The sequence below is a fragment of the Microcebus murinus genome, chromosome 15 (genome assembly GCF_040939455.1).
Source record: "Microcebus murinus isolate Inina chromosome 15, M.murinus_Inina_mat1.0, whole genome shotgun sequence".
Classification (NCBI taxonomy): domain Eukaryota; kingdom Metazoa; phylum Chordata; class Mammalia; order Primates; family Cheirogaleidae; genus Microcebus; species Microcebus murinus.
In genome coordinates this window covers 40,688,906-40,716,515 of record NC_134118.1, presented here as the reverse complement: position 1 = coordinate 40,716,515, position 27,610 = coordinate 40,688,906, and the positions used below count along the sequence as shown (strand labels likewise).

Here is a 27,610-nt window from a genome sequence, read left to right as displayed (position 1 = left end):
AAATGCTTATTTTATAGTTTATGACTTACCACATAAGCCCATTAACAGACCCTCCCCTCAAATTTCTTTCCAAGACTATGTCTAATGAATACGTTTTTAATAAAATCTGACTTCCCAAGATTCCATAAGTGACTGCAAAATATGGGCAAAAAACAAACTTGTCTGAATAATTTCTCAAATTATGTTTGATAAAGCAGAAACAATGTTGATTTAATCACATTTTTTATCTGGTAATACAACATTTATTAGTGCCTATCATATGGCATATGGTGTGAGAGGTCCTCGGATATTACTATGAACTAAAATAGCAGCTGACCTTCGAGAAGTTAGCAGTTCCGTGTGAGACTGTCAAATAAAAAAAGCAATAAAAATACAGTGATAAGTGCTATAATAGGGACAAGCATAGGTGCTCTGGAATGTACCCTACCACTCAGTTTTGGAGTACCAGAGTGTTTTTCAGGAAGACTTGATTCTTCCTGGTTTGAATCCTTTTTGGGTGTTTTAATTAGCTATTTGATTTGGGACAAGTTACTTAAGACCTCTAAGCCTCAGTTTCCTGGTCTGTAAAATGACTAATTACACCTGTCTCAGAAGGTTATTGTGAGAATTAAGTGAATTTGATAATGTCCTCCAAGTGTCTAGTGTGGGGCCTGGCTTATGCAGTTGCAGTTTTTGCATTATCCCATTTATGGCTTGCTCCCTGTTGGCATGCCAAACAAGAATTACCCAGGTTTTTGTCCATTCTCTGCGTGCTGGGATCTGGGGTGACATGACAGACCACTGTGGCTTATGACCTTTCTGGCCAAATAGTGCTAAGGTGCTGGTTTTGTCACTCTTGAGCAAGCAAACATGATCCTATGGTGGCTCTTGGTATTGGTGCCACTTCAGTCCTATGCTGGCTGGTTCACTAGTCCTCTGACAGATGTCACCTGGGCACCTATTGGATGTGGAGTCAAGTGCTCTATAGGGATAGAAGTTGAATTCTCATCTCTTTAGAGCTGCTAGGAGCTTAAAGGAAAGGGTGGAGTGGGTTTGGATAAAGCAAATGTGTCAAGTAGAAATAGGTAACACTGGGGTGGGGCGGGAGTTGAGGAGGCCGGGTGCTGCCCTCCACTGGAGGGTTGAGGGAGTGCTTCATAGAAGAGGGGGGTTCACCTGGGCTGGAGGATGTTGGCCGACCAGGGATCACAGCACTCTGGTTAGCTTGGATAGACAGGGTTAGGTTTTAAAAAGCATCCCAGATGCTTCTGTGACATGTAGTGTGAATCTTGTTTGCCATGTGTGTGGTAGAGAAAGAGTTGGAATCTCTTAAGAAAAGCACAGTGAGCCCGCACTTAACGTCTTTGATAGGTTCTTGGAAACTGGGGCTTTCAGTGAAACTGCATTACAAAACCAATTTCCCGTAGGTTGAGTGACAGAGAGAGTTAAGTTCCTAGGGCATATTTCTGGTTACAAAAACATCACCGAACTTCTAAATAAAAGACCAAAAACACTTCTAATATTAAACATTGAAATAAGTGTGAGCAACACATACATTGAAGAAAGATTGATAAAAACAAGGAAGGTAAATTATTTACCCAATTATTCCAGTTCAGGGTTGTGGGTGGCAGGAGCCTTTCCCAGCAGCTCAGGATGCTGTCCCACACCCACAGTCACTCACACTGGGACTGCGTAGACGTAGACACGCCGGTCACCTCATGTGCACAACTTTGGGATGTGGGAGGAAACCGGGGTACCTGGAGAAAACTCATGCAGACAGGGACCCCAGCTGGGAATCCATTTTTTTTTTTAATCAATGTCACAACATAAGGATGTTATTTAAGGACCTGCTGTATTTAAATTCTTTTCTAGACCGATCAACCACTAAGTATTACTTAATGCTTATAGTTTGAAAAGAAGCCTTTTTCATTTCTGCATCCTAGAAAAATTATAAAACACAGAAAATTCAAAAAAAGTCACCTAATAACTTTTAAAAAGTTCTTCCCCTCTTCTACTACAAAACAGTCTAGTACCCTATAGAAAATTGGGCAGTTCACAATTATGTTCAGATTTTTCTGACTTCTTTATGTTCTCTATCCATTTCTCAATGGAAGTATTAATGTGTGCTTTTAGCAAAAAATTACTTAATTAGGAATTTTTATCTGTTAAGAATGTTTACTTATTTTCTCACATTGGTTGCACCCCCGTCTTTGTTGTTTGCCTTTTAGCTTGATTATTGTATATTTTTTTTTTTTTTTTTTTTTTTTGAGACAGAGTCTCGCTTTGTTGCCCAGGCTAGAGTGAGTGCCGTGGCGTCAGCCTAGCTCACAGCAACCTCAAACTCCTGGGCTCGAGTGATCCTACTGCCTCAGCCTCCCAGGTAGCTGGGACTACAGGCATGCGCCACCATGCCCGGCTAATTTTTTATATATATATCAGTTGGCCAATTAATTTCTTTCTATTTATAGTAGAGACGGGGTCTCGCTCTTGCTCAGACTGGTTTTGAACTCCTGACCTTGAGCAATCCGCCCACCTCGGCCTCCCAAGAGCTAGGATTACAGGCGTGAGCCACAGCGCCCGGCCTATATTTTTTGATATTTAGAAGTACTTATGGCTTATTCCATTTCTTTTTTGCTTAGAATAAGTCCTCCTGTGTCCTGAGATCTGATGAAAATATTCTCTGTTTTTTGGCTTCATTTTTTACCGGTGACTCTTTCATTACATCTGGAATTAATTTTGATTTGAGGTGACGTTTTCTTTCTGTGTCCTAGGAGTTAAACAATTGTACCAGCCCCATTGGTTGAACAATGTTTTCTTTTTTTAAGCTAGTGATTTGTGATGACAATATATATTTATTTTTAATGGTAGTTAAAAGATCTGGTTATTTGAATTGTGATTTTTAGGTTCATGAATTCTCACTACCATTTATACAACGTATGTCTTTACTCATTATGTTGTTTTCAGTAGTAGCTCTTTTTTATGGTTTTGGGTGTTTTTTTTTTGCATGTGCAATTTTATTGCAGATTACAAGCTGACTTTATGTGAGTCATGTTTAACCTATAAACATAAATTTTGTTTGGCTTACTCATGTTGTTGAAATAAAAAAAAACTTGTTGCCACCATTTAAAAATCACTGGGTTTTCAGCTGTTCCAGAAAAATCAGAAGACACAGCCTGTGTACTGAGCCCGTATTCCCACATGGCAAAGCCTGCTGGAACTGAGTGATGGCTGCCTTCCCTATGGAGCAAACGGGGGCTATCTGGTTTGCCATGGCCCAAGCACTCGTCATTGCCTTTCTCTGCCACCTTGCCCCACTCATTAGATTACTGCCTGGCCCAGACTTACTTGAGTTTGTAATGTCTGATTTATAAGAAGAACTTTCACATGGTATTCAACTTGATCTTGATGGAACTATTTGGATTATGCTGCTGAATTTATATTATATATAATATTATATAATTCCTGTAATGCAGTGTTTGTGGGGTGGGGGGGGAGGAGAAAAACTCCATTCTTTATTGAATGCTACTTGAATAGTCTCCTTTAAAATATGTATTATTTCAGCACAAGAAATCATATGAGCACAAAGAAACAGAATAATATTCTGTAATGACATTAAGAACAAATGCAAGAAGAAATAATTATCTAAGTCTTAAGATCCAAAAATAAAACACAGCGCCATTTGTATAATGCCATACCACTTATGAAAAAATGTATTTCTATTCTAAAATTGGTAGGTGTGATGTTGTTTCTTGGCTAAATTCTTTATTCACAAAGCCTTGATGTCTCTCCACTTTCTCTCCTGCCCAAGTTTACCCACATGTTAATTTACATACACACATTGCTGTGTGTGCCGGGTGTTTTGACTGCTGATTTCCGCATCACTCCTTCCTTTGTGCCTTTCTGTGATTCAGATGAAATCAAATAAGGGAGTAAAAATGTTTTCCGTATACCTGGTAAGCGCTAGTCTGGAAAGAGAGTGAACGTTTCTTATTGCGTGATCTTGCTTTGCAGCAGTCTGTGGTCAGTGCACAGGCACGACTTCCATTCCTGCTTTGTTTAAACCTGAGAAAGCAATGCTGAGAGAATGCTGAGACCCTGGTACAAAGTCACAGAGTAATAGTAGCCAGGGCGAGAACTTGAGTCTTCAGGCACCTGATTCAATGTGCATTCCACAATACCAACTTTTTACAACAGTGGGCATTTTTAGGTATTGGGCATGTATTTTTTTTATAGTTTATTTTCTGTTAGTCATTAAAATAGTTGAAGAGCCTAATAATGAAAAGCAGAAAAGAGAGTAACCATGTAATACTAATGCTCTAGATTTTTATAAAATAGTTGTAAATTAAGAAAAATTTCGGGCATAGAGAAAAATACAAACCTTTTGTTTTAACAAAACAGTGACTGCTAAGTGAAAGAGGTTAAAATAAAACTGCCTACTTTTTTTTGGTTACTTTCTTACACATAGGTGAACCATAGGATCACAGAATTTTAGGATCTAAGAATCCTAAAATTTTTTGGGTCTAAGAATAAGCAAGTACAAAAAAATCCCTGATCTTTTTGATAAGAAAACTTAGGTTCTGTGTTGTCAGGTGGTCTTTTGTGAAGTTGTATAGCTAGTTGGTAATTAGACTTGGAGTAGAAACGCCACTTGCTGAGTCTCTTCTCCATCAATGTGGGGATTAATTTAAGGTCTCTAGATGAGCTGGTAGAGGACATACTATCCTAGGTTCCCAAAACAGCTTTTCGTGGTCACATGTAATGGGGGTGGGGGGAAGATAAATATAAACAAATAGAGAATTAACATGCTTCCTTTAATCTCTTTGCCTGATAGGAAAAAAATCATACCAGGAAAGGCTGGAATAACTCATTATTTCTGCTTTAGAAAAATGGGAAAGAAAATGTTCCTTTTCAGGGATATGGAGAGTTAGGAAGAGTTTGAAGTTAATGGAAAACATTTGACAGCATGAGGACATAGTGTGTTCTCACTGACACTCAGAAATATTTATTAAATATTTACCACCCTGGCATGCAGCATTGGGGGGATAAGTCTGCTCTGCATTTAAAAATTTGGCTTTGTTTTCTTAAAAAGCTTCTATAGCAAAAGGGAAGCATATATGTACTATTTCTAGGCAGGACTGGAGAAATGTTTGTGATGTTAACCAAAGGATCTCAGTAGTATTATAGTACATCATTATTATTATAGGCCCTGTTGACTGACTGATACACATTCTAAATAGTGTTACAGAAGTCAGCTGAGCATGGTGGCTCACACCTGTTATCCTTAGCACTCTGGGAGGTGGAGGCAGGAGGATAGTTTGAGGTCAGGAGTTTGAGATTGTAGTGAGCTATGATGATGCCTCTGCACTCTAGCCAGGGCAACAAAGCAAGACTCTGTCTCCAAAAAAAGAAAGAAAGGAAGATATCACTGGTAAGTTTTGGGAAAGTACATGACATTTCTGGTCAGAGGATCTTATTGTTATACAAGTTGAGCATCCCTAATCTGAAAACCTGAAATCCACAATACTCTGAAACTTTGATCTCTGACATGATACTGCAAGTGGAAAATTCCACACATGACCCCTTGCTTTCTTGATGGTTCAGTGCACAAAGCACATAAGCTTTGTTTCATGTATAAAATTATTAAAATATTTAAAATTACTTTCAGGTTATGTGTATAAGGTGTATATGAAACATAAAAGAATTTCATGTTCAGACTTGGGTCCCATCCCCAAGACATCTCATTATGTATATGCAGATATTTAAAATAAATTGGAAACCTTGACCACTTCTGGTTGCAAGCATTTTGGACAAAGGATACTAAGTCCATATTCATGGTGGACCATTAGGGAAAAATATCTTTCCCAAGATATTTTTTCTAACAGTAAATATGTATTATGAATTTTTTTATCTAGAAAAAACTTAATACATTTTAAATGAATTCCATTTCTATGCCAAAATCTGGAGCAAGTTTGCTTTTTTAAGCTTTATATTCTTTTCATGTTTTTTTTCTTTTCTTTTTGTGAGGGATGAGTGACATAGCACTAATTCTTTTTTTTTTTTTTTTTTTGAGACAGAGTCTCGCTTTCTTGCCCAGGCTAGAGTGAGTGCCGTGGCGTCAGCCTAGCTCACAGCAACCTCAAACTCCTGGGCTCAAGCAATCCTCCTGCCTCAGCCTCCCGAGTAGCTGGGACTACAGGCATGAGCCACCATGCCCGGCTGATTTTTATATTATATATATTAGTTGGCCAATTAATTTCTTTCTATTTTTATGGTAGAGACGAGGTCTTGCTCAGGCTGGTTTTGAACTCCTGACCTTGAGCAATCCGCCCGCCTCGGCCTCCCAGAGTGCTAGGATTACAGGCGTGAGCCACCGCGCCCGGCCCATAGCACTAATTCTTAACACTGATAAGTATGAAGAGTTGAAAAATAACATAGGCTTGGGAAAAAGTCCATTAAAGAAAAAAAGAAAAGTGTTTCTTCAGTTCTAATGCTATCTTGATGATTAATAAGTAGTAGGCTGGGTATAGATATGTTTTTTAGATAGCTTCATCACATTCAGTGGTATTTTATTTTCAGATATTTTTCATATTTTGAGCTTCCAAGTGTATTGACTATGTACATGCATTTTTTTCTGTTTAATCATAGTTGTCTGTGTTTGGTTTTTTTTTTGTAGGAAGAAAAAAAGAAGTTTGACAAAGAGACAGAAAAGAATTATAGTATAATTGATAAACATTTGAATTTATCAGCGAAAAAGAAAGACTCACATTTACAAGAGGTATTCTTTTTATTTTTGTTTCCAGAATTTAATAAGTAATACATGTCTTTTTTAAAAATGTGCTTTACTTTCGAAAACTTTTCATCTGGCATTATATAGAGATAGAAAAAAAATGAACAGTTACTGTCATAAATCAAGAAAAAAAGTTCTTGTGAAACGAGACACAAAATAATGAATACGTCTTGAAGTGATTGAATATGGAATTCAGTATGGATTTACTGAAGTAAAATTTTTGGTTCTGAATATTTTTTCACAGGAACAATAATTTTAACTAGCATTAGTAAAGAGCAGATATATTAATTTGTGGGAATAGATCCATTAATTGGCTTTCAAGAGTTCTTGAGGAAATGAATTGATTTTAATAAGCTCATATACCATTTTGCTTTTATGTGAAGGCAACATTAATCTTATTTAACGCTGAGGACCCCCGAGGTTCAGCTTCATTGGAAAGAGAGCATCTGTTTTACTTGTGTTAATAGACTCATTTATTTTGGAGGGACATTTTTGTAAGGAGATAGGAATTTATATCTTATCTTTCATTTTCTGTATTTCTCACTAAATCTGCTGCCATTTGTTTTCCTTACATGCTTGAATAGAAACTGAATTGTTGACACTTTGGAGCATATACTTTTATTAAAAATAATGCTGTCTGCAGTTGTTAGGATCTTGTCTCAGTCCACAAAAGTGTGATCCTCCCAACCAATTTATTTGTTTTTAAACACATAAGGAATCTGGGCATAATGTACTACTATGATACACATTTATTGAAGTCTCATCAAAAAGACATGAACAGCATTGACTGTAGTATAAACTTGGGTTATTTTATAAAGTCAGATATTTAGTTGCAAAGGTGTGTGTGTGTGCACGTGTGTGTGTGTGTGGGGCGTTGGTTTAGCATTATTTGCATGTGACATTTTTTTGTCTCCCTAATTCCTTTGACTGACATTTGGATGGCACTTGACAGCTCATAAAAGAGAATGGAGCTTTTATGCCACTTAATCCTCACTACAATACTGTAGGTAGGGCTCCATTTTCTCCTTGTTCCATGTTATGTAGAATACCATGCAATTATTACATCATCCCCTCATCTCCCACCCTCTGTCAATTTTGAAATGACAGCTGTTGCTTTTATAGGTCCCACTCTTCATGCAAGCAGTTTCCTACCGCTGCTCTCTTTTGTCTCTATTTTCAGGTATCCTAAAGAGAATTTCCAATTCCCCAAGTAAATTTCCATCTCAGCTTCACTCTCTAATTAGGTATCTCATTTTAAGCATTGCTTGCACAAAATCTTTGGAGTCATCTGGTCCATTAGCATAGGTTTTCTTTAGCTCCAAAAAATGGTCAGAATGTGCTACTTCTCATGACCTCCTCTTCTCCATGCCCTCCTGATGGCTACCTCACGAGGCCCCGGGACCCACAAGTTGCTATGTAACTCACCCCACTTGGGGCCAACATACTCCGTGCTAAGGGCCTTTGTGTGTGTTCTTCCTTCTGCCTAGTATGTTCTTAACCCAGATCCCACAGGCCTTATGCCTTCAGGTATTCTTCCAAATACTCTCTTCTCGGAGGTCAAAGCTTTCCCTGGCCATCTTATTTAGAATATCCCCTTCACTCTGCTTAATTTTTTTCATATTTCTTATAAGCATTTGACATACTACATATTTGTTATATAGCTTCTTCCATTAGAATTTAAGCTCCTTAAAGGCAACAATATCATTTTATTCAGTGCTCTATCCCCAATGCCTAGAACAGTACCTGTCAGGGAATAGGTACTTAATATATATTTGCCTAACAATAATATATATTTGTCTAACAATTCCCACTTGAAACAGCCTCCTTCTGTAAGAGTGAAGGCTTTAAAAGGGGGAATTGTTTTTAAGGGGGAAAAAGTTAGATTTGGATATTTATTACTTTGGTAGTGGCTAATGTATTGCTAATCTTCAGTGAATTAAGTGCTCAAGTGTGAAGATGCTTGCACAGTGAGCTAGGGCTTCAGCAATTTCATCAATCCCAAAGATAATTAAACTCCAGATCAGAAATTTGGAAAGATCAAATAATTTCAGTTTTATTTAAATTACATATATTTTCCTGTCTTGCTCTGTTTGCTCTTTGCAAACATACAAATTCCCACTTGAAACAGCCTCCTGTAAGAGTGAAGGCTTTAAAAGGGGGAATTGTTTTTAAGGGGGAAAAAGTTAGATTTGGATATTTATTACTTTGGTAGTGGCTAATGTATTGCTAATCTTCAGTGAATTAAGTGCTCAAGAGATTAATAAAGGTTGCTAAGAATAGTACTGAAAAAAGACATAGAAACTTGTATAATTCATTCTCTCCTCTTGGTTCAGTTGAAAATAAGAGGAGACATTGTAGCATACACCATTCTGGCTTTGTTGGTCCGTCAGGACCTGCTGTTGCAGCTCTATGTCTATAGGGCATAGTAGCTTCCACTTTTATCTACATCCCTACATTCTACTTAACATTTGTACTATCACAAGTATTGGATATTTGAGAAAATTCCATTCCTGTTGATTTTTCCTTCCTGTGTAGCCAAGTGATAATATGAGCATGACTACAGAAATAGATTCTTTGAATAACTTTTCATCAGACTGATCCTACTCTCTTATACACATTTATAGCAAGAATGGCCAGAAATTAGAGGATCCATCAAATTGAAACTTTTAAAAACTAATGACTTTTGCTGGGTGTGGGCAGAAGGTTAGTGATTGCCTTTTGGACTTGGTCAGGCTGAAGGAAATCATGTTGTGCCTCTAGGCATGCTGTGGATGTCCCTGGCATTGTAAGTAAGGGCTGTTGAGGATCCCAGGGATTCCAGTGATTTTTCTCATGAAGCACATGGCTCAGCAGTTCTGGATTCTCAGAACATCAAGGGTTTGGTGATAGAGGCTGACCTGCAACCCGAGGGCCACTGCAGTCACAAGAAGAACTGGAAAAGAGACTCCACTAAAAGACAAAACCAGCTCGATAGATCTGGTGTAATTTTCTTGAAGAGCCTTTCCTAGTAATGACATGAAGAAAACACCCTGCTCATGTCTTCATTTTATTAAATACTCAGTGAAATTATAATGTTTTTGCTGGGAGTTGTGCCAGTTAACTGCTGGAGGCTGAACTATCAAACTCTGGTTATTGGAGGCACAAAAATATCATAATTTTGAGGAGTGTTAGGTAGAAATTCTCATTTTAGCTTAGTACTACTCTTATTTAAATATTATTTCACTTAAAGCACTCGATACTAAACATTTATATTACATGTAAAAATTAAATACATTTCCCCCCCAAATTTAACACATTTTTGATGTAAAATATGCATAACATCATTTATGATTTCAACCATTTTAGAGTGTACAGTTCAGCAGCATTGAGTACATTCACATTGTTGTGCAACCATCACCACCATCCATTTCCAGAACTTTTCATCTTCCCAAAATGAAACTCTGTACCTGTTAAATGATAACTTCCCATTTTCCTTTTGTTCCAGCTTCTGCTAATCACCATTCTACTTCTATCTCTGTTAATTTGACTATTATAGGTGTCTCAGATAAGTGGAATCATACAGTATTGGTCTTTTTGTGTTTAACTTATTTCACTTAACATAATGTCCTCAAAGTTCATCCATGTTGTAGCTCATGTCAAAATTTCCTTTTTTTTTTTTTAAGGATGAATAATATTGCATTGTGTGTGTATACCACATTATTTTTATTATTTTTTGAGAGGGTGTTGTTCTGTTGCCTGGGCTAGAGTGCCGTGGCATCAGCCTAGCTCACAGCAACCTCCAACTCCTGGGATCAAGAGATCCTCCTGCCTCAGCCTCCCGAGTAGCTGGGAATACAGGTGCGCACCACCACACCCGGCTAATTTTTTTCCTATTTTTAATAGAGATGGGGTCTTACTCTTGCTCAGGCTGGTCTCAAACTCCTGAGCTCAAGCAATCATCCCGCCTTGGCCTCCCAGAGTGCTAACTAGGATCACAGGCGTGAGGCACTCCGCCCCGGCAAATACAGCATTTGATATTTATTCATTCATCTGTTGATGGATGCTTGGATTGCTTTTACCTTCTGGATATTGTTCATAATGGGTACACAAATATCTGTTTGAGTTCCTGCTTTCAATTCATTGGCTATATATCCAGTAGTTGAATTGCTGGATCATATGGTAATTGTATTTTTAATGTTTTGAGGAAACTTCATTCTGTTTTTCAGTTTCTGCACCATTTTACATTCCCACCAGTAGTGTACAAGGGTTCCAATTTCTTTTCTTCTTTTTTTTTTTTTTTTTTTTTTTTTGAGACAGTCTTGCTTTGTTGCCCAGGCTAGCGTGAGTGCCGTGGTGTCAGCCTAGCTCGCAGCAACCTCAAACTCCTGGGCTCAAGCAATCCTCCTGCCTCAGCCTCCCGAGTAGCTGGGACTACAAGCATGCGCCACCATGCCCGGCTAATTTTTTCTATATATGTTAGTTGGCCAATTAATTTCTTTCTATTTATAGTAGAGACGAGGTCTTGTTCTTGCTCTCAGGCTGGTTTCGAACTCCTGACCTCGAGCAATCCGCCTGCCTCAGCCTCCCAGAGTGCTAGGATTACAGGTGTGAGCTACCGTGCCCAGCCTCCAATTTCTTCATATCCTCAGTTATACCTCTTATTTTCTTCTCCTTCCTCCTCCTCCTCTTTTGGATAGGAGCCACCCTAATGGATATGAAGCTGTATCTCATTGTGAGTTTGATTTGCATTTCCCTAATGATTAGCAACCTTGAGCATCTTTTCATGTACTTATTGGCCGTTTGTATATCCTCTCTGGAGAAATGCGTAGATACATACCTTTAAGAGTAAAATTAGCTAAGTTAGGAAAAATACTTGCAGGATGCCTTGTAAGAATAGTTTCTAGGGTGAGAATTCTTTCTCCACTGTTCCTCTGTGGAGTTGTGCTCTTCCCCTAGTTCCTTGCTAGTTAGGCAAGCAAGCTAAGCTAGAGCCTCTTTTTGGATTAATCTCCTGGCCAGCTGGTGCCCCTTCACTCCCAGGGTATCAGACATTGTGAGGGCTGTGACTACCCGCAGATGGGCGGCCAGTCCTGGCCCGCCTTTGAGAGCCAGGTTCTTGAGATGCTGCCATGGTGGCTGCCTCCCCACCTGCTGCCATCACTCCCTAAGTCTCCAGTGACTGGCATTGCTCCAGCCCTCTCTTGCAGGCAGACTTTATTCTTAGAGGATTTGTTCATGGAAATGATGTTTGTGTGATTGTGATTCTATGTATGTGATTCATCCATGTGGGGTGTCAGTCATGGTTGTGGGGAGAGCCTGCTTGATCTTCAATCTTTATGGGTCAGCAAACTTTTTCTGCAAAGAATCTGATAGTAAACATTCTAGGCTTTTGTGGACCGTAAGGTCCCTGTTGCAACTGTTGAATTCTGCTGTCGTAACAGGAAAGTAGCCACAGACAATAAATAAACGAATATGCATGACTATGTTCCAGTGCAACTTTATTTACCAGAAACAGGCCACATGACATATTTGGCCTGAGGACAGTATTTTGCAGACCTCTGATAATGAGTTTCACTTCTCCCTACCTCCAGTTTGACTAACCTCAATTATTTTAACATAGGCAGATATCCAAGTGGAACAAAACCGGCAGCACTTTTATGAACTGTCTCTTGAATATGTATGTAAGCTTCAGGAAATCCAAGAGAGAAAGAAGTTTGAGTTTGTGGAACCTGTGAGTATTCTATCAAGTTGTTTGCTTAGCAGACTTTTGTGATATAATAGAAATATTTTTTCTCTCTAGATCTAATGTATGGTTCTTAGAGGCTGTAGTGCACAAACATTGAAGCAAGACATAAATGGAAAAGGGCAGACACAGCCATGAAATCAAGGCATTGCCTCTAAGTCAGTGGTTCTCAACCATATTTGCACAGCAACATGTAATGAGTATTATTCCTGTTGCTACATGAGCTCAAGGACTGCAACCAGGTGCAATTTCTATCCTCATGGTTGTAACTCCACCCTTTAAAAAATTTATGTTAGACTATAAGTAAAAGGGGATTGTTTATGGGATAGTCTTTACTCAAGGTTTTTTCTGAAGCAAGTATACCAACTTAAAGTTTGGTACTTTAAACAATTATTTGTAATATGGTTTCTAACACCATTTACAATGCTTATGGCAATCTGTGAACCAGTATGTGGAACATTTGAAACAGTTTTGTGAGTTACTTTAGCATTTCTTTATACTTATATGAAAAGCACATGATTTTTTGTTTGTAATTAAATAGATGTTTTTAATTACATTAGATGTTTAAATGTTTAAATAGATGTTTAAATATATATTTATATATGGGCATATTTATAACTATATATCTTATCACAATATAAAGGATATTTCATAACGTGGGTTTTAGCAAAAAAAATTGACAAACACTGGATTTCATGGTCTCAAGATTTATTTTAATTTCAATCTAGACTTTTGTTGTGTGCTATTTTCTTAAAAAGCTTTATTGAGATGTAATTCACATCTTATACACTACCAATTGGGTGTATGATTTTTAGAAACAAAGGAATAACCAAGTAATGATTAATTAAAAATTAGCGTTAATGAAGCTATGGTCTAGTTGGGGTAATAGAATTAATCTAAATTAAACAATTAGAGAAAAATTAAACCTCCTTAAAGCTTTCTTTTTATGTGAAATGGCCTGCATTTATTGGGCATTTACAGTTCTCATTGTTCAAATCATTATTCTAACTATCATACTGTACTCATTCATTCCACACGCTAACTCAATGAGGAGGTATTTTTATTGTCCCACTTAGCAAATAAGGAAACAAAGTAGAGAAAAATCCAGTAATTTGCCCAGAGTCTCCAATAAGCCATTGCTTAAAGCTGGAAACTGACCCTGCTGGGCATTTGATATCAGAGCCCCAAATTCCTAACCATTATTCTTTGTGACATCCTGAAGAAAATGAACTTCAGGATTTCCTTAAGTTCCCCCCCAAATCACTTCTGCTCACTTTAGATTTACTTACATGTGGGGCGGAAGGAGATGCCCTCTAATTAAGAGGAGCAGATTGGGAGTTGGGAGAAAAGGAAGGGTTTAATTATGGGCCTGTGTCTGCTGCCCTGGGCAAGTCACTGAACATCCTCGTCCACCAGACTGAGGTTGCACCTCACAGGATGTCTTGAGCTCTGTAATTCTGTGATTTTACTTTCTTACAGATTGTATCAGCCTATAGTGGTAAGGTTTTAGTGACGAATGAATATTTGGGATTCTCTTGACTAAAGAGGACAAATGGATGACTTAGAATTCCATTTTTTTCCTATAGAGCATGCTAAGAAAATTGACTAATTACTCTGATATTTAAGAAAAAAGCATTGTTTGCCAAAAAGACCAATTAATAAATACTATGGATTTACTTGAATACTAGTGACTTCCTTTTAATTACTTTATTTCAGGGGGATAACAGTGAGATGAAGGGGGAATCACTAGGCTGTTTACATGATTCTTTTTTTCCCTGAGGTGTTTTTTTTTGTGTGTGTGCGCTGACGTCTCTTTTTGTCCTTTGTCTTAGATGCTGTCATTTTTCCAGGGGATGTTTACTTTCTATCATCAGGGCCATGAACTTGCCAAAGACTTCAATCACTACAAAATGGAACTACAGATCAATATTCAGAATGTAAGGAAATGAAAGCTATCTGGTATAAAGCAGATGTTTGAAATGTGTATTTTTCATTTATTCGGTGTGTGAAAAGCCTCAAACTAAGACCAACCTGAGCTGTTGGGACTGAGAAGCTGAGGATATGTTGCCACCTTATGGTCAGTTCTTGGTGTAACAAACTGCATTTCCACTGCTCAGGAAATTCTGCCACCTGGCGGCTTTTCCTGCACTTTCTCGGATTGTTCTAAGGATCGGTTTTGTTAACTCTAAATTAGCTACCGTGTTTCCTTGAAAATAAGACAGGGTCTTATATTTATTTTTCCTCAAGAAGACACCCTAGGGCTTATTTTCAGGGGATGTGTTATTTTTTTTAAGTACAGTACAACAATCTAGATTTATTCAAATATAGTTAAGTTGTCGTCTTTTGGAACATCATCATAACTCTCCAAACCCCAAATTCTATCCTGAATTTCTTGCGACTCTATTTCCTTTAGAACCATTGGCCCCAGTCTCTCATGTTGAGCAATAGAGCTCTCATGGGGCAGATGAGAAGGGCTGCTTATCATCTTGACTGCTACGTGACCAAATGCTCGGGTTGTGCAGATACACTGCGTAGCCACGCCCATCACTAGGTCTTATTTTGGGGGTAGGGCTTATATTGCGCAAATGCTTAGAAATCCTGCTAGGGCTTATTTTATGGGTAGGTCTTATTTTTGGGGAAACACGGTATGTATCAAACAGAAAAAAGAGCTGCCATTTTAGATTTAAGGTATTTAAATTATAATGAACTAAACTTCTTCCTCATTAACTGTGCATCTCTATTTTTATTCCCAGGTAGGCTTATTGTGGAATTTCTTCCCCACATTTTATGCATATTCACTAATGCAGTGCTGTTCATAGTTGCCATTAGTCTTCATTGTTTCCCTTTGGAGAATGTATACTTTCTATCAGGTGTTGGATAAAGAGTTTTAGGAAGATTTTATCTATTAAGCAGTATACTATATGTGATTTTATTCAGGTGGCAGATGTTTTTCTTCCCAATACATTAGGTGATCTCACAAGCGTCCTCCTTGAGGAGCTAGTCAGGTAATGTTTAGTATAATTTGAGGCCTTGTTAGAAATCCAGTGTGATAGCTTTGTGACAAACTCGGCTTACACGGGTGGATGGATGGGAATCTCTGTGGTGTTTGCTGCCTGTCCTTAATTTTATGCAAAATTAGTTGAGGAGGAATGCCTTTTGTGTAGATTTTATTTCCAAGATTTTTTCTTTTAGTTTCCTATACAGAGCATGTATATCCCTATTGGGATAAAAATCTCTTGTTTAAATAATTTATGTGTCAAATTCTATTAGTAGATTAGACATTCAGCTGGGCTACTGATAATAGAATCCTTGAGTAGATTTTTTCTTTACCTGTTGCTGTGGCCCCAAGATCAGTGAAGAGAATTATAAAATATATGACTATAATGTAACAAAATTAAAAAATTTAAAATGTACTTGTGTAGACTAATTCCTGTCACCTCAAAATTGGAATTTCTTCCCTACATTTTATGCATATTCACTAATGCAGTGCTGTTCATAGTTGCCATTAGTCTTCATTATTTCCCTTTGGAAAATGTACACTTTCTATCAGGTGTTGGATAAAGAGTTTTAGGAGGATTTTAGTTTTAGGAGAAGTTCTACTACCCTGTAGGTAGTAGAAATTTAGTCTAATGATGTGATTTTTCAGAATACTTTTGCAGGCAGCAGAACATAGTTTTGTAAAAAGAATATTAGATAGCTTAGAAGATTACATTATAATCCTGATTTTTTTTTTTTTTTTTCCTCCCTCCACTAACTGGCTGTAGAACTTGTGGAATTGCACTTTTTCTCTCCAGACCTTGCCTGTCAAGGGTAGGGCATGCCTGGATGAGAACCTTCAGGCAGGACTATATATGTAATTTGTGGGACCAATGTAAAATGAAAAAGTAGGGCCCCTTATTAAAAATTAATTAAGAGATAGACAGTAGAGCATTAACTGAAGCAGGAGACTTCTGAGCACAGGGCCCTGTGTGACCTTGCGGGCTTACATGTCGCTGAAGAAGCCAGCCTTACCTGGAGCTCTGGGGCCAGGTATGGGGATACATAAAAGTCTTTGGGGCCTTCATCAAAACTGTCTCTGCACAGCTTGCTTATGGTGTGAAATACATTTATAACACACCTGAGGGGAAGAGGGAATCTAGTTACCTTACATAAATCAAAATAATTTCAAAGAGCCTAAATATTTAGATAGGAATGAGCAGTACTCAGTCATGAAATCTTACAAGCAAAACTTAAAGATATAGGCTATCATTTGAAATGGTTCACAGAATGGCCTGGTTAATAATCCTTAACACATTAAGAACTTGCACTATTGACAGTAACATTCATTTTCTGTCAAGAAATAGGCAAATCACAGTTTATAAAAAAAAATTCCAAAACCCCGAAAAACCAACCCTTTTTCTGTATCCTCTAGAACTTAAGGATGGTCATCAGTTAAATTGCCCTAAATCCTGTACCTATTCTCTAAATATTCATTTCTCGTTTTTAGTCTGGCTGTTTCTGAGGTCACTTCTGCAGCTCTCAGTAGTAGAGTCTGTTCTTTCTCTCTGCCTCACCTTCGATACTGAAAACACTTGATCTAGGTGTCATCTTTGGTTTTCATTTTTGCTTTTATCTAATTATTTTCTCTTCTGAAATACTGGCATCTTTGAATGTGTCACTCATTCTATATCATCTGCTATGTCTCATTGATGCTATAATGTACTCATTTCTCAGCCATTCATCTGATTCCCTGATGATGTCAGTTTTTATCATAATAAGGGGAAAATGTTAGCTGAAATGTTTTTCATATTGTTGAAAAAAATCCCAGTTACATGCTATTTTTTGTACTACAGGTATTTATGTGTTTAAGGAAATAGACTGAAATGTTAAAACCAAATCTTGGAGTTAACTGTCTCTGTGTTATATAACATTATAGATAATTTTGATCAACTTTTTAGGACTTTATAATAGTAAAAAAATTAAGTAGCAAAAATACTTAATAATCAGAATAAAGGTAAAAGTTATTTAAAAGTGAAAACAACCTTTTCCTCCCATCTGATTACACCTATTCTATTGTAAAAAACGGCTAGACTTTTTTTCTGAAAGATTCACTCTTCATCCATTTTCTGTAATCCAGAGTAATAAGTGGAAAGCAAGAAAGTAGCAAGATGGGTTTTAGAAAATAGATTTTCCAGAAGAATGGAAATTGCGTCAAAATTAAAGAATATTTTAAGAAACTAATTTTGAGCTTTTGTGATCTGTATCCTCAGAAGAATGTGGGGAAGAGGAGACTAGAATAGAATTCTTCCTAGAAGGAAATATAACATGAGAAATTTTAGAATTCATCCCAGAAATGATGATGAATGTCGAGGAGGCATTTAAGAATATGGACAAAATATTTTTGTTCCAGTGTTATGAGGAAAGTAGAATACCAAAACAATAAGCTTGCTTTTTTTTTTTTTTTAATAAAAGAGATTAGAAGTGATTATATCAAAATATGACTTTTTTTTTCCCGAGGGGTGGGTTTATGGTTACTTTTTATTTTGCTTATACTTTTTCTTTTTGAATCCCCAGTAGGGCTGTTTGTGTCTTCCTGTTTCTCTCTCTGTTTTATAATGATGTGAATTAGTTTTATAATCTGGAAAAAGAAATTTAAAAAGATACTTTCTCTTCCAATCAGATTGAAAATAATAAGATTATAAGACTTAATTTAAGGCTGGTTTGTTTGGAAATGTTCATTTACTGAAACAGAAGAAAAGGAAGGAAAATAAGATAGCAGTGGTCTTTTTTTGGCATTGGGTAGTGTCAGACAATGACCTGCCCTGTGGGTTATCGTGAGAATGAAAGAACTACAGGTGTTTTCAGTACTGCCAGTGACAGCATAAGTGCTCAGATGTTACCTGTGGTAACATTTACAGTCTAACATTATTATAATTAGAGGATATCTTCAAATGTGCCTGGAATTTAGATTTGGAAATTGCCAGGTTCTAGCCATTTTGATTAGTGTTCAAATTTAAAAATTGTGATTTTTACTTCAATTCATAATTTACCTAAAAATGATGCATTTATTAAAAAAAATAATAGGCAAGCCTTTCCCTTCCCAGTGCAGAGATACAAACCTCTGGGTAAGTAGAACAGTGAGGGAGAAGTACTTCATGGAGGTGTCTGTAGCAGGGACAATGGGGTATTGGGGAGCACAGAGGTGGCATGGGGAAAGAGGCTTCTGGAGCGTCTGAGAGATTGGTTATGTTGAGCAGATGTGTTAATTGAACAAATAGCAAATACATTGAAGATAATGGGAGCCAGGTTTCTCCCTATCTGGGAGGAAATTCACATATTTGGAAAGGGATAGGCTAGAAGGGAACCTGAAGTATTGGAGTGGGAGTAGATTTATCAGTAGGAAGTCATGGGTTTTTAAATACATAAATAGATATATAAGTAGTAATATGTGTTTTTGTGTGTAAGTGTATGTGTATGTATGATATGTACATACATTTTCTAAGTCTGTCTGCTGAGAAGCCTGAGAAGCAATGGCAGCTCTTTATCTATGAAGACACTGTGCCCAGATTTTGGTTTCTGTAATAAATGCTGCCATCCACTTAAAAGGAACAGGGGAAGTATAAGAAGAACCTGGAGTAACCTTATTGGACTAGAAAGAAAGGAGTTGCTCAAAGAATTAAGGCAACAGGTCAAAAGACATAGAAACCAGCCTAAGAGGGCTCTTGCTGCTCAAATCTAGGACAATTTGAGCATTAACATAAATAATGGGATTATTGGAGACAACTCATTGGTTTAAATAGAAGTATGTGCATGTCATACACATATGTATATGTGTGTGTATGTATAATGCACACATAAGAAGTGAGGGTTGGAAGGAACCTTAGCAAAACAACTAAGGAGGGGAATAAAGCCAGGGTGAAATCAGTGTAAAGATGGACACGAAACCCTGGAGACATGAGAGAGAGGGGAAGAAGAGAGGGAACTAGCTATCAACTGATTTATCTTTGCTTAAAGTACATAAACAGATTTTTTTTTTTTTTAGCGCTTAGTTTGTGTTTAAAATAAACCTCTGCAGATAGATTTTCCCTTTTACAATGTACATTTATCAGACTCTCCATCCCATGAGGAAAAAAAATGTACCATTCTGTCATTTTTCTGCTCTCAGGACCCTTGACAACTCCTTTTATTGTAGGGAGGAGGGGAGGAGAAATTTCAGTGATAATTTTCTGTCTCAGTTCCTCTATAGTTTCACATCAGCAGTTTCTTGGTATTAACACAATTATTTTTCAGTGTGGATGAAAGAAATGTCCAGGAACTCGGTGGTGCTGACTCATCACAGTCACCTTGGTAATTTTGTCACTTCACCTTGCACTCGGGTTTGTGGTGTGGCCGTTTGACAGATATTGGCAAACCAAGTCCTCTGGGTTTTGGAAATGTGATTTGTCTCTTGCAGATATCAAAGACATTATTTGTAGCTGAATTTTCTCCTTCTCCTTCAGGGAGGACGTGTCATTTTCAAGCACAATTACCATGGCATGTAAACACTGACGCTCATATTTATTATTAATAGCTTGCAAAGAAGAATTAAGTGTTTTGAGATTTTGAGTACTTACAGATTGCTAGTGTAATAGTAACAACTTGAGTCAGATTGGTTGTTGCAAAGGAGATACTTCCCAGGTACATATTTTATGATCTATTTTTTTTTTTAACCTAAGATGTAATAATGTGAGACCCGAAGGCAGGAATTTTTATGGTAAATAATAGAATTATTCATGGTGTTAGAAAACTTCAAAAGTAGATGACCTCTAGTTTCTTTGGCCTTTACTCCTCTATTAGCTGTTTTACTGCTACCTTTTTTCTCCTTTGAACATGAATCTTCATAACTAGACACATTGGAAAGAATTGGGATATTTTTGAGAAATTTACAAAATAATTTATAGTTAACATTTAATTACAGTTACCCAGAAACTGTAAAATGTACATGAGAGAACTCATATGAGGACTTAAAATTTATGTGTGTTTTTTTAATCCATTTTAGACACGGAATCGATTTGAAGGAACAAGGTCAGAAGTGGAAGAGCTTATGAACAAAATCAGGCAGCATCCCAAGGACCACAAACGAGCAAGTCAGTTTACGGCAGAAGGCTACCTGTACGTGCAGGAAAAAAGTAAGAGGCCCTCAAGCAGTGGCTGAATGGCTGGTTAAAAATCCAAACTATTGAAAACTCGGCTATTCTTCTTATTATTGCTGTGACATTTTGGGAAATTATTTCTATTTTCTTTGCCCTCGCCTGTCCTAGAAGGCATATTTTGCGTGTTTGGAGAAAACGCATTTGTGCTCTGGAGAGGGTCCAGTGAGGTTAGGACAGGCTGTGAGCACCCTGTTCTCCAGACACACCTCGATTCTGCTCCACACTGTGCCCCCAGGAACTTGCTCGTAAGGGAGCCAGAATCCTGTGTAAGGCTAAATTAAAACTGAGTCAGAGCTACGAGGGTATTAACTTTTTCCTCCTTTCTCCCACCCCTGTCCTTCTCACCAACACACACAGACACCCTCTCCTTCTTTTTAAGATCAAGAGAGATGATCTCTCTTCTTCCTTTATACCATTTCTGTCCACAACAATCTGGGATATTTGGTTCTTGTTAAAATTATCAAGAAAATTACAGATGGCCATAAAAAATACTCCTACATGATACTCTAACTTACTTCATGGGTGTTTTAGTATTGTGGCTGTCTTAGCAATTATCTGGCGCATTGGGTGTCCCTACTTTGAAAATTTAAGGACCCATATCTCTTTCAGGCTTTGAATAATTTGGTGTTATTTTAACAGCTAAGCTCTTAAAGTTTACTCCTTCAACTGTAGAGCCCAGTTGCTAGTTAGTAGAAAGGATGAGGATGTGAAATGTTGTCTGTGTTTACTATTTTCCTCCCTTCCCACCTCAACTATAATTAGGGTGCTTTTCAATTTTCATTTTATTTGGTAATCATGGCTGATTTACAGGTTTTTCAAACTGATCGATTTAGTAATAGAGAGTACTCAGGGAACAGTTACGTGGTATCCGTGCTTTGAATTGAATGTTATATGCAGTCAGCAGGATGGTTGTACTTTTTTCATTTGCCATTATTTAATCTGGAATCTCATAGTCTTAACTTTTCATGAACATTTATATGACATGGCAGAGCTCTGAATTTTTCTCATACTTTATCTTCGTAGTCTCAGTTTTTTTAAATTGAATTTGAAAGAACTAAATTAAAATCTTGGATGGAGTCATAAGAATGTTAGAACTCTTCGTATTATATGTCCAAGTGAAAATCACAGGAAAATTTAATTTTTAGGTTCATAACTCTTGTTTAACTATTGGCTTTTAGAGAAATGGGGCTGAAACTAGACTGGGAAAAAGCAATATAAACAGTAGTGGCGAAATTCTTTTCTCATTTACTGTATGCCTGGTACTATGCTAAATTCTTCATACAACTTATCTCATTTATCCATGAAACAACTGTGTGAAGTATATGGTGCTGTTATCACCACATTTGTCAGTGCATAGGAGGCTCTGAGAGGTCAACAATGTTCCCTAGATCATACACTCACTAAATGCTTGAATTGTCAGCTTGTGAATGGAGTCTGTGTTGGTGCCGCCTCCCCCCCCCCCCCAGTGGCGGAACTGGGCAGGTGTGCAAAAGCATAGTTAGCCTCTGTGCTCAGAGCTGGTTGAGTAGGATCTGGTGGGTGTAAGGAGGTGATGGCGGCTTAATTAGTGGAAAGACCTTAATATTTGGGGCCATACTCTGAGGTTTGGCTTTGTCATTTCTCAGGGATTTGGTCTAAGCTTAAGTTTCCTTAGGTTAAAAGGATAATATACCATCCCTTCCTTGACATTTTTTTCTCAGTGTTAAATGAAACATCTTTGCAATATTTTTGTGAACCCTAGAACACAGGACAAATGCTAGTTATTTGTAACACACACACCAGTGGTTCCCAAATTCAAGTTTTTGGACTAACCATGATCTGAGATAAAATTTACTGTGGTCTAGTAACCCCTTTCATCTCTTTGCCCCCTCCCAAGTAATGTGGTTGGCTTTTCTTAAAGCCAAATGCATTCCTTTTAAATGAGTTCTCCTCCTTTTTCTCTCCTGAGTTTGTCCTTTGTTGATTTTTTTAGGTATAGAAGGTTTATTTGTATACAAAATTATAGTGATAGTAGGCCAGGCATGGTAGCTCATGCCTGTAATTCTAGCACTCTGGCTGGCTGAGGCAAGAGGATTGCTTGAGGTTAGGAGTTCCAGACCAGCCTGAGCAAGAGTGAGATCCGTCTGTACATAATACAGAAAAAAAATTATCTGGGCGTCATAGCATGTGCCTGTAGTCTCAGCTACTCTGGAGGCTGAGGCAGGAGGATTGCTTGAGCCTAGGAGTTTAAGGTTGCTGTGAGCTATGATGACAGATGATGCCACTGCACTCTATCCAGGATGACAGAGTGAGAGTCTCCAAAAAAAAATTACGGTGATAATAGATGCTAATTGCTTTTTTTTTTTTTTTTAATGTCTTTACTTGGTAAAAGGAAAAAAATTGTCAGCTTCTGCTAGGCCTAAACTTTGATTTGTTATGATTGGACTTTTACTGGCATGTCAAATTGCAGATGCTAGGGTACCCCTGACACAGACCACTGGTGGTACTACTGACTTGGGAAGAATTGAAAAGGGGTTCTGAGAATGTTCTAGTGCGTATAGAGACAATTTACCCCCGTTGAGTCTTATGTTTCTTATTCTTCCTACTTCATTTCTAAAGCTTAACTTTACCATAGTCAGGAAGAGCAGCTGCTTACCAGGGTACTTACTATTAATGGGCTTAACGCACTAGGTGGATTTTTAGACTAGATGCTGTTTCTCAGCACTGTGATTCTGTAATTCTATCATTTTGAGAGGATGGAATTGAATCCAAAAACATCACATATATTGGATGCAACTTTTAAGACCCTTGTGAGCTCTTAATACCTAGAAACAAACCAAAAATAGAGCTTACAAGTAAGAGACTTTCAGGTTTGAGATAACTGTTGGTTTTTCTAGTAAACTATTTAAGTCTTTAAATCACTTCTCTGTTGCTGAAAATGTCTTAAAATTTCCTCTCCAAGTATCTCCATGGGCCTTCTTACTCTCCCCAGCGTTTCCCTTTTATTAGAGTCGTATTAGTTGCTGCTTATTGGGTTTTTCCTTGTTGGTAATTGGTTTAGAGCTCTGCATATCTGCTTATTTATGAGGGAAATATAAAGTTCTGTTTTTTGTTGAAGGGCCTGCTCCATTCGGTTCCAGTTGGGTCAAACACTACTGCATGTATCGGAAAGCAGCCAAGAAGTTCAACATGATCCCATTTGAGCACAGATCTGGGGGGAAACTTGTAAGTATTCGACTCTATGTAGCATAAGAGGTAGTGTTCGAGGGTGTCATTTTATTTACTAAGGATAAATACATTTTGTTTTTAGTATGAAAATCTTTGTTTTCTTTTGTTTCTAAATCAGCCAGAAAACAGAACAGTTTTCTGTGTTTTCTGAGTTGCATGCATGAGTTTTTACAGTCGGAGTTTTTGGTAAGAGAACAGTAGAATCCTTTGATGTCACTTGCACACATGTATTCACAGCTGGAAAACATTAAAAAGTAGAGTGATCTGTCGTGAATTTCACTGTTGTTCGGTTAGACTTGCACAGTTCTCACTTAAGTATTCCCCATTTAGTTGACTACCCATCAAAGAAATAAACAGCAAAACAAAATCATGAGAGTAACAAAAGAGCAGAAGACCTCGGGGAGTTGGCTGTGTAGGAAAAGTAATCTTTATATGCCTCTTAAATAGAAGCTGCATCTCATAACAGTAATCAATGGTCTGGAGACAAAGCTTCCCACCGATATCGAACATAATTGGTAACACGTTTTAGGAAAGCAGGGTTAATTCATTGCTTGCTGGGTAGATGGGTATAGTCTTGCTGTGGAGAATACAGAATTAACCCACGTTCACTCCTATTTACATATACTTGTTCCTGAAAAATGTTTAAAGAAGCTTGCAATAAAAACATTTATGTTGTAATGAAACAGACATAGAAAGTCTGGGTCATGGATAAGAGAGTGACGTAAGGATGTCACTCTTAAAGGCTGATGGGGTTAAGGTTGAGCATCAGTCTTGAGTCAGCTTCCTGTCAGAGCTAATGCAAGTCCTAAGACATTTCTGCTTAGTGGTGACTTTCCATTTTAGCCTTGAAATAATGGAAAAATACATTTTGGAATATAAGTGATATTTTCAATAGTTATATATTTGAATGCTTATTTAACATTAGAGATCCTCATAGCCTAGAAAATATTAACATGTTTTAAAAGCGTGTACTCAGACAACTTATATTTGTTCTTTACTGAGTTACCTGTATTCCTACATTGCTTCTGTCTTTAGTTTTCTACCTCTTTTTAATGTTCTTAGAGAAGATGGTTTAGTGACATAAAATGGGACCATATTAAAAAAAATTAAGATAACTTCAGGGTGATTCACATAGAAAGACAAAAACTGCATAGATTGAGTGGTTTTAGGTTTAAGTTATCACAGTACCTGATGTAGGGCCCTTAGTGTACTTTTAGGTTGATCCATATGGAATTGTAGTTTTTATAGGTTAAAAAAAGTCACATATTGACTATGACATATGGTATAACATGCGAAATAAAAACATATTTTCACTTTTTAAACAGTACTAAAAGAGAGTAACAAATCTTCTAGCATCTGGAAGCTACTGTTAATCTACCTTTTAAAATTAACATTGGTGAGGTTTTGTTTAATATAATCAATGTATGATCTAGAAAACCTGAAGAACTGGAGAATAACAAAAAAAGATTAAAAGTTTAGATTCTAAACAGTGTTTAAATTAGTTTGAAAGAGAATAGAGAGAGGGGACTTAAAATCTTGGGCCTTGGCTTCCCACCCTTCAGTGTAGGGAGGCTCAGTGTGTATGTGCTTATACCATAGTTTTTGAGAATGTTTAAAATGATTATTTGCAGGGGGATGGAGAGGTGTTCTTTTTGAAAGAATGTACCAAAAGGCATACAGACTCCATTGACAGAAGGTTTTGTTTTGACATAGAAGCTGCTGACCGGTAAGTTACTGGAATTATTCATATAATGAAAGAGTCATTTTAAAAAAATGATTTAAAGAAAATAGAGATTAGTTGCAACTGGGATCTCCATGGCCTGAAAGTGTGTGAACTTGTTACATTTCCAGGCTATGTTTTCATTATAGGCTGTTTAGTCTTGGTCACTGTGTTTAGCTATGGTGTGATAGTTTCACCTTGCCTGAAGTTGATAGTCATTCTAACCGGTGTTGTCACTTAAAAAATAACCTTGGAGCATTTCACTGTTAGTCCCAGCCAAATAATCTGTGGCACAAGGAGAACAATGAGTGAAATGTGGCATTGGATGACAAAGCTAAAAAGGTGTGGTGGGTAGCTGTTAACGTAGGATGTTATTTTCCTGTATGGGAATTTTTAGTGTATATCGTCTATATGTGATAGAGGAGGTTAGGCAAATGCTTTCTGTTTATTCAAAGACTATTTTTTTCTTTTAGTATGACTTTCAGTTACTTAGTTATAAAAGTATCTTTGCCAGAGAGGAGGAAAGAAAAGAAAAAAGTTCATCTGTCAGTGTTACCACTTGTCTGGCATTAATTTCTATTTCTTTTCTTTTCTCTTCCTTTTTCTTTTCTTTTTTACTGCATTAACATGTCCTTACAAGTTTGTAGTTTGCAAGACATTTCTGTCGTAGACAGCTTGTAGAGTGACTTGGTGGGAGTGGGGCGGAGGGACAAGGAAGCAGGATGCCCCAGGAGTCCCGTTTCTACCACGACAACCTGCATGAAGGCCACAGTTGATGGGGCCAAGGATTTATTCTTGACTTCCGTGTATCAGATTCTCCCTCTCAGGATTTGGGAATTGCAATCAGAGACCTCCACTTGGTCTTTGCAGAGTTTATGTAATCTTAGGGCTGCGATGTGGCTGTCTTCTGTGTGAAGGGAGAAGCAGATGAAATGAGGGGGAGGCGTTGAGGTGCAAGTTCTACGAGGGGGAGGCGGCAAGTGCAAAAGCCCACGGGCAGGAACATGCGAGGTGTTTCCACAGGGCAGAGAGCAGGCCAGCCAGAGTGGAGTCGGTAGGAGATGGGCCTGGGCGGATCCTGCCAAGCCTGGTCCATGTGCAAGGGTGAGCATAGATTCTAAGCAGCCAGAGGAAACCATTAATTAAGCAGGAAATTGACAAGATCAAATCTCCTTTTCTGAGAGGTTGGCTCTGAGTGCTGGCGGACCTGACTTGGACACGGCAGGGGGACGGTGGGCCTTGCCTTGGCAGAGGTGGTGGTGCTGGGTTAGGTGGGCCACGGAGGGCAGGAGCAAAGAGGAGCACTGCCACTTGTCCCTCTGAGCCACAGTTCTCTACAACGTGGGATTGAAGGTTCCTGCTCACCTCTTAGGGATGATGAAGGTTAAAGGAAGTGACACATGACAAAATTTGATACAGAGTAAGTTCTCATTAAGTGGCAGTCGTCGTCGTTGTTATTCCCCTAATAATATAAAAGAGCCCTCGCCAAGCTTATATTCTAGTGTGGGAAATAGACAAAACAAATGAAGTGCTAGGATTGAGAGAGGCGATAGGGGGCGCTGTGGGGAGACGCTTGTCTCCCTTTGAAAAAGAGCAATACCTGGATTTGAGGAACTCCACTCTGCTTTCTGTCCTACTCATCATCCCTCTGTCTGAAATCTCTCTGTGTCCTGTCTGGCATTAACTTCTATGTCTTCCACTAGCATTTAGGAAAATAATGGTACTCATTGAATATTTGTTTTTTAATGGGGCAGTGATTCCTTCCTGGCCCTGGTTTTGGCAATGATGTTTTTTTTTTTTTTTTAATTGTTTTTGGCAACCATGGTTGCCAAAACCATTGTTTTTGGATAAAGCTATTTGGTGTGTGTATAATAAAAGCTTTTAGTAGGAGATTTTTTTGAAGCAAAAATTTCTGTTCAGGTGAGCTTAGATGAGATAGCCAACTCTCTGGGGGTAGTGTGGAAGGGGCAGGTCTGTGCTTTTCAACAAATGAATGAAGATCAGATACTATACATAAAAATGTG

At 37.8% G+C, this 27,610-nt stretch overlaps 1 protein-coding gene across 2 annotated transcripts in view; it reads left to right on the top strand.

The window, feature by feature from the left end:
• Positions 1 to 27,610, top strand: part of ARHGAP10 (Rho GTPase activating protein 10) — a 292,374-nt gene that overhangs the window by 105,577 nt on the left and 159,187 nt on the right. For both annotated transcript variants that reach the window (XM_012783754.2, XM_012783755.2), the window contains 6 exons: positions 6,653 to 6,754; positions 12,366 to 12,476; positions 14,321 to 14,425; positions 20,506 to 20,635; positions 23,757 to 23,863; positions 25,498 to 25,592. In XM_012783754.2, the coding sequence (XP_012639208.1) occupies positions 6,653 to 6,754; positions 12,366 to 12,476; positions 14,321 to 14,425; positions 20,506 to 20,635; positions 23,757 to 23,863; positions 25,498 to 25,592 (650 nt within the window). The remainder of the gene's footprint in view (positions 1 to 6,652; positions 6,755 to 12,365; positions 12,477 to 14,320; positions 14,426 to 20,505; positions 20,636 to 23,756; positions 23,864 to 25,497; positions 25,593 to 27,610) is intronic.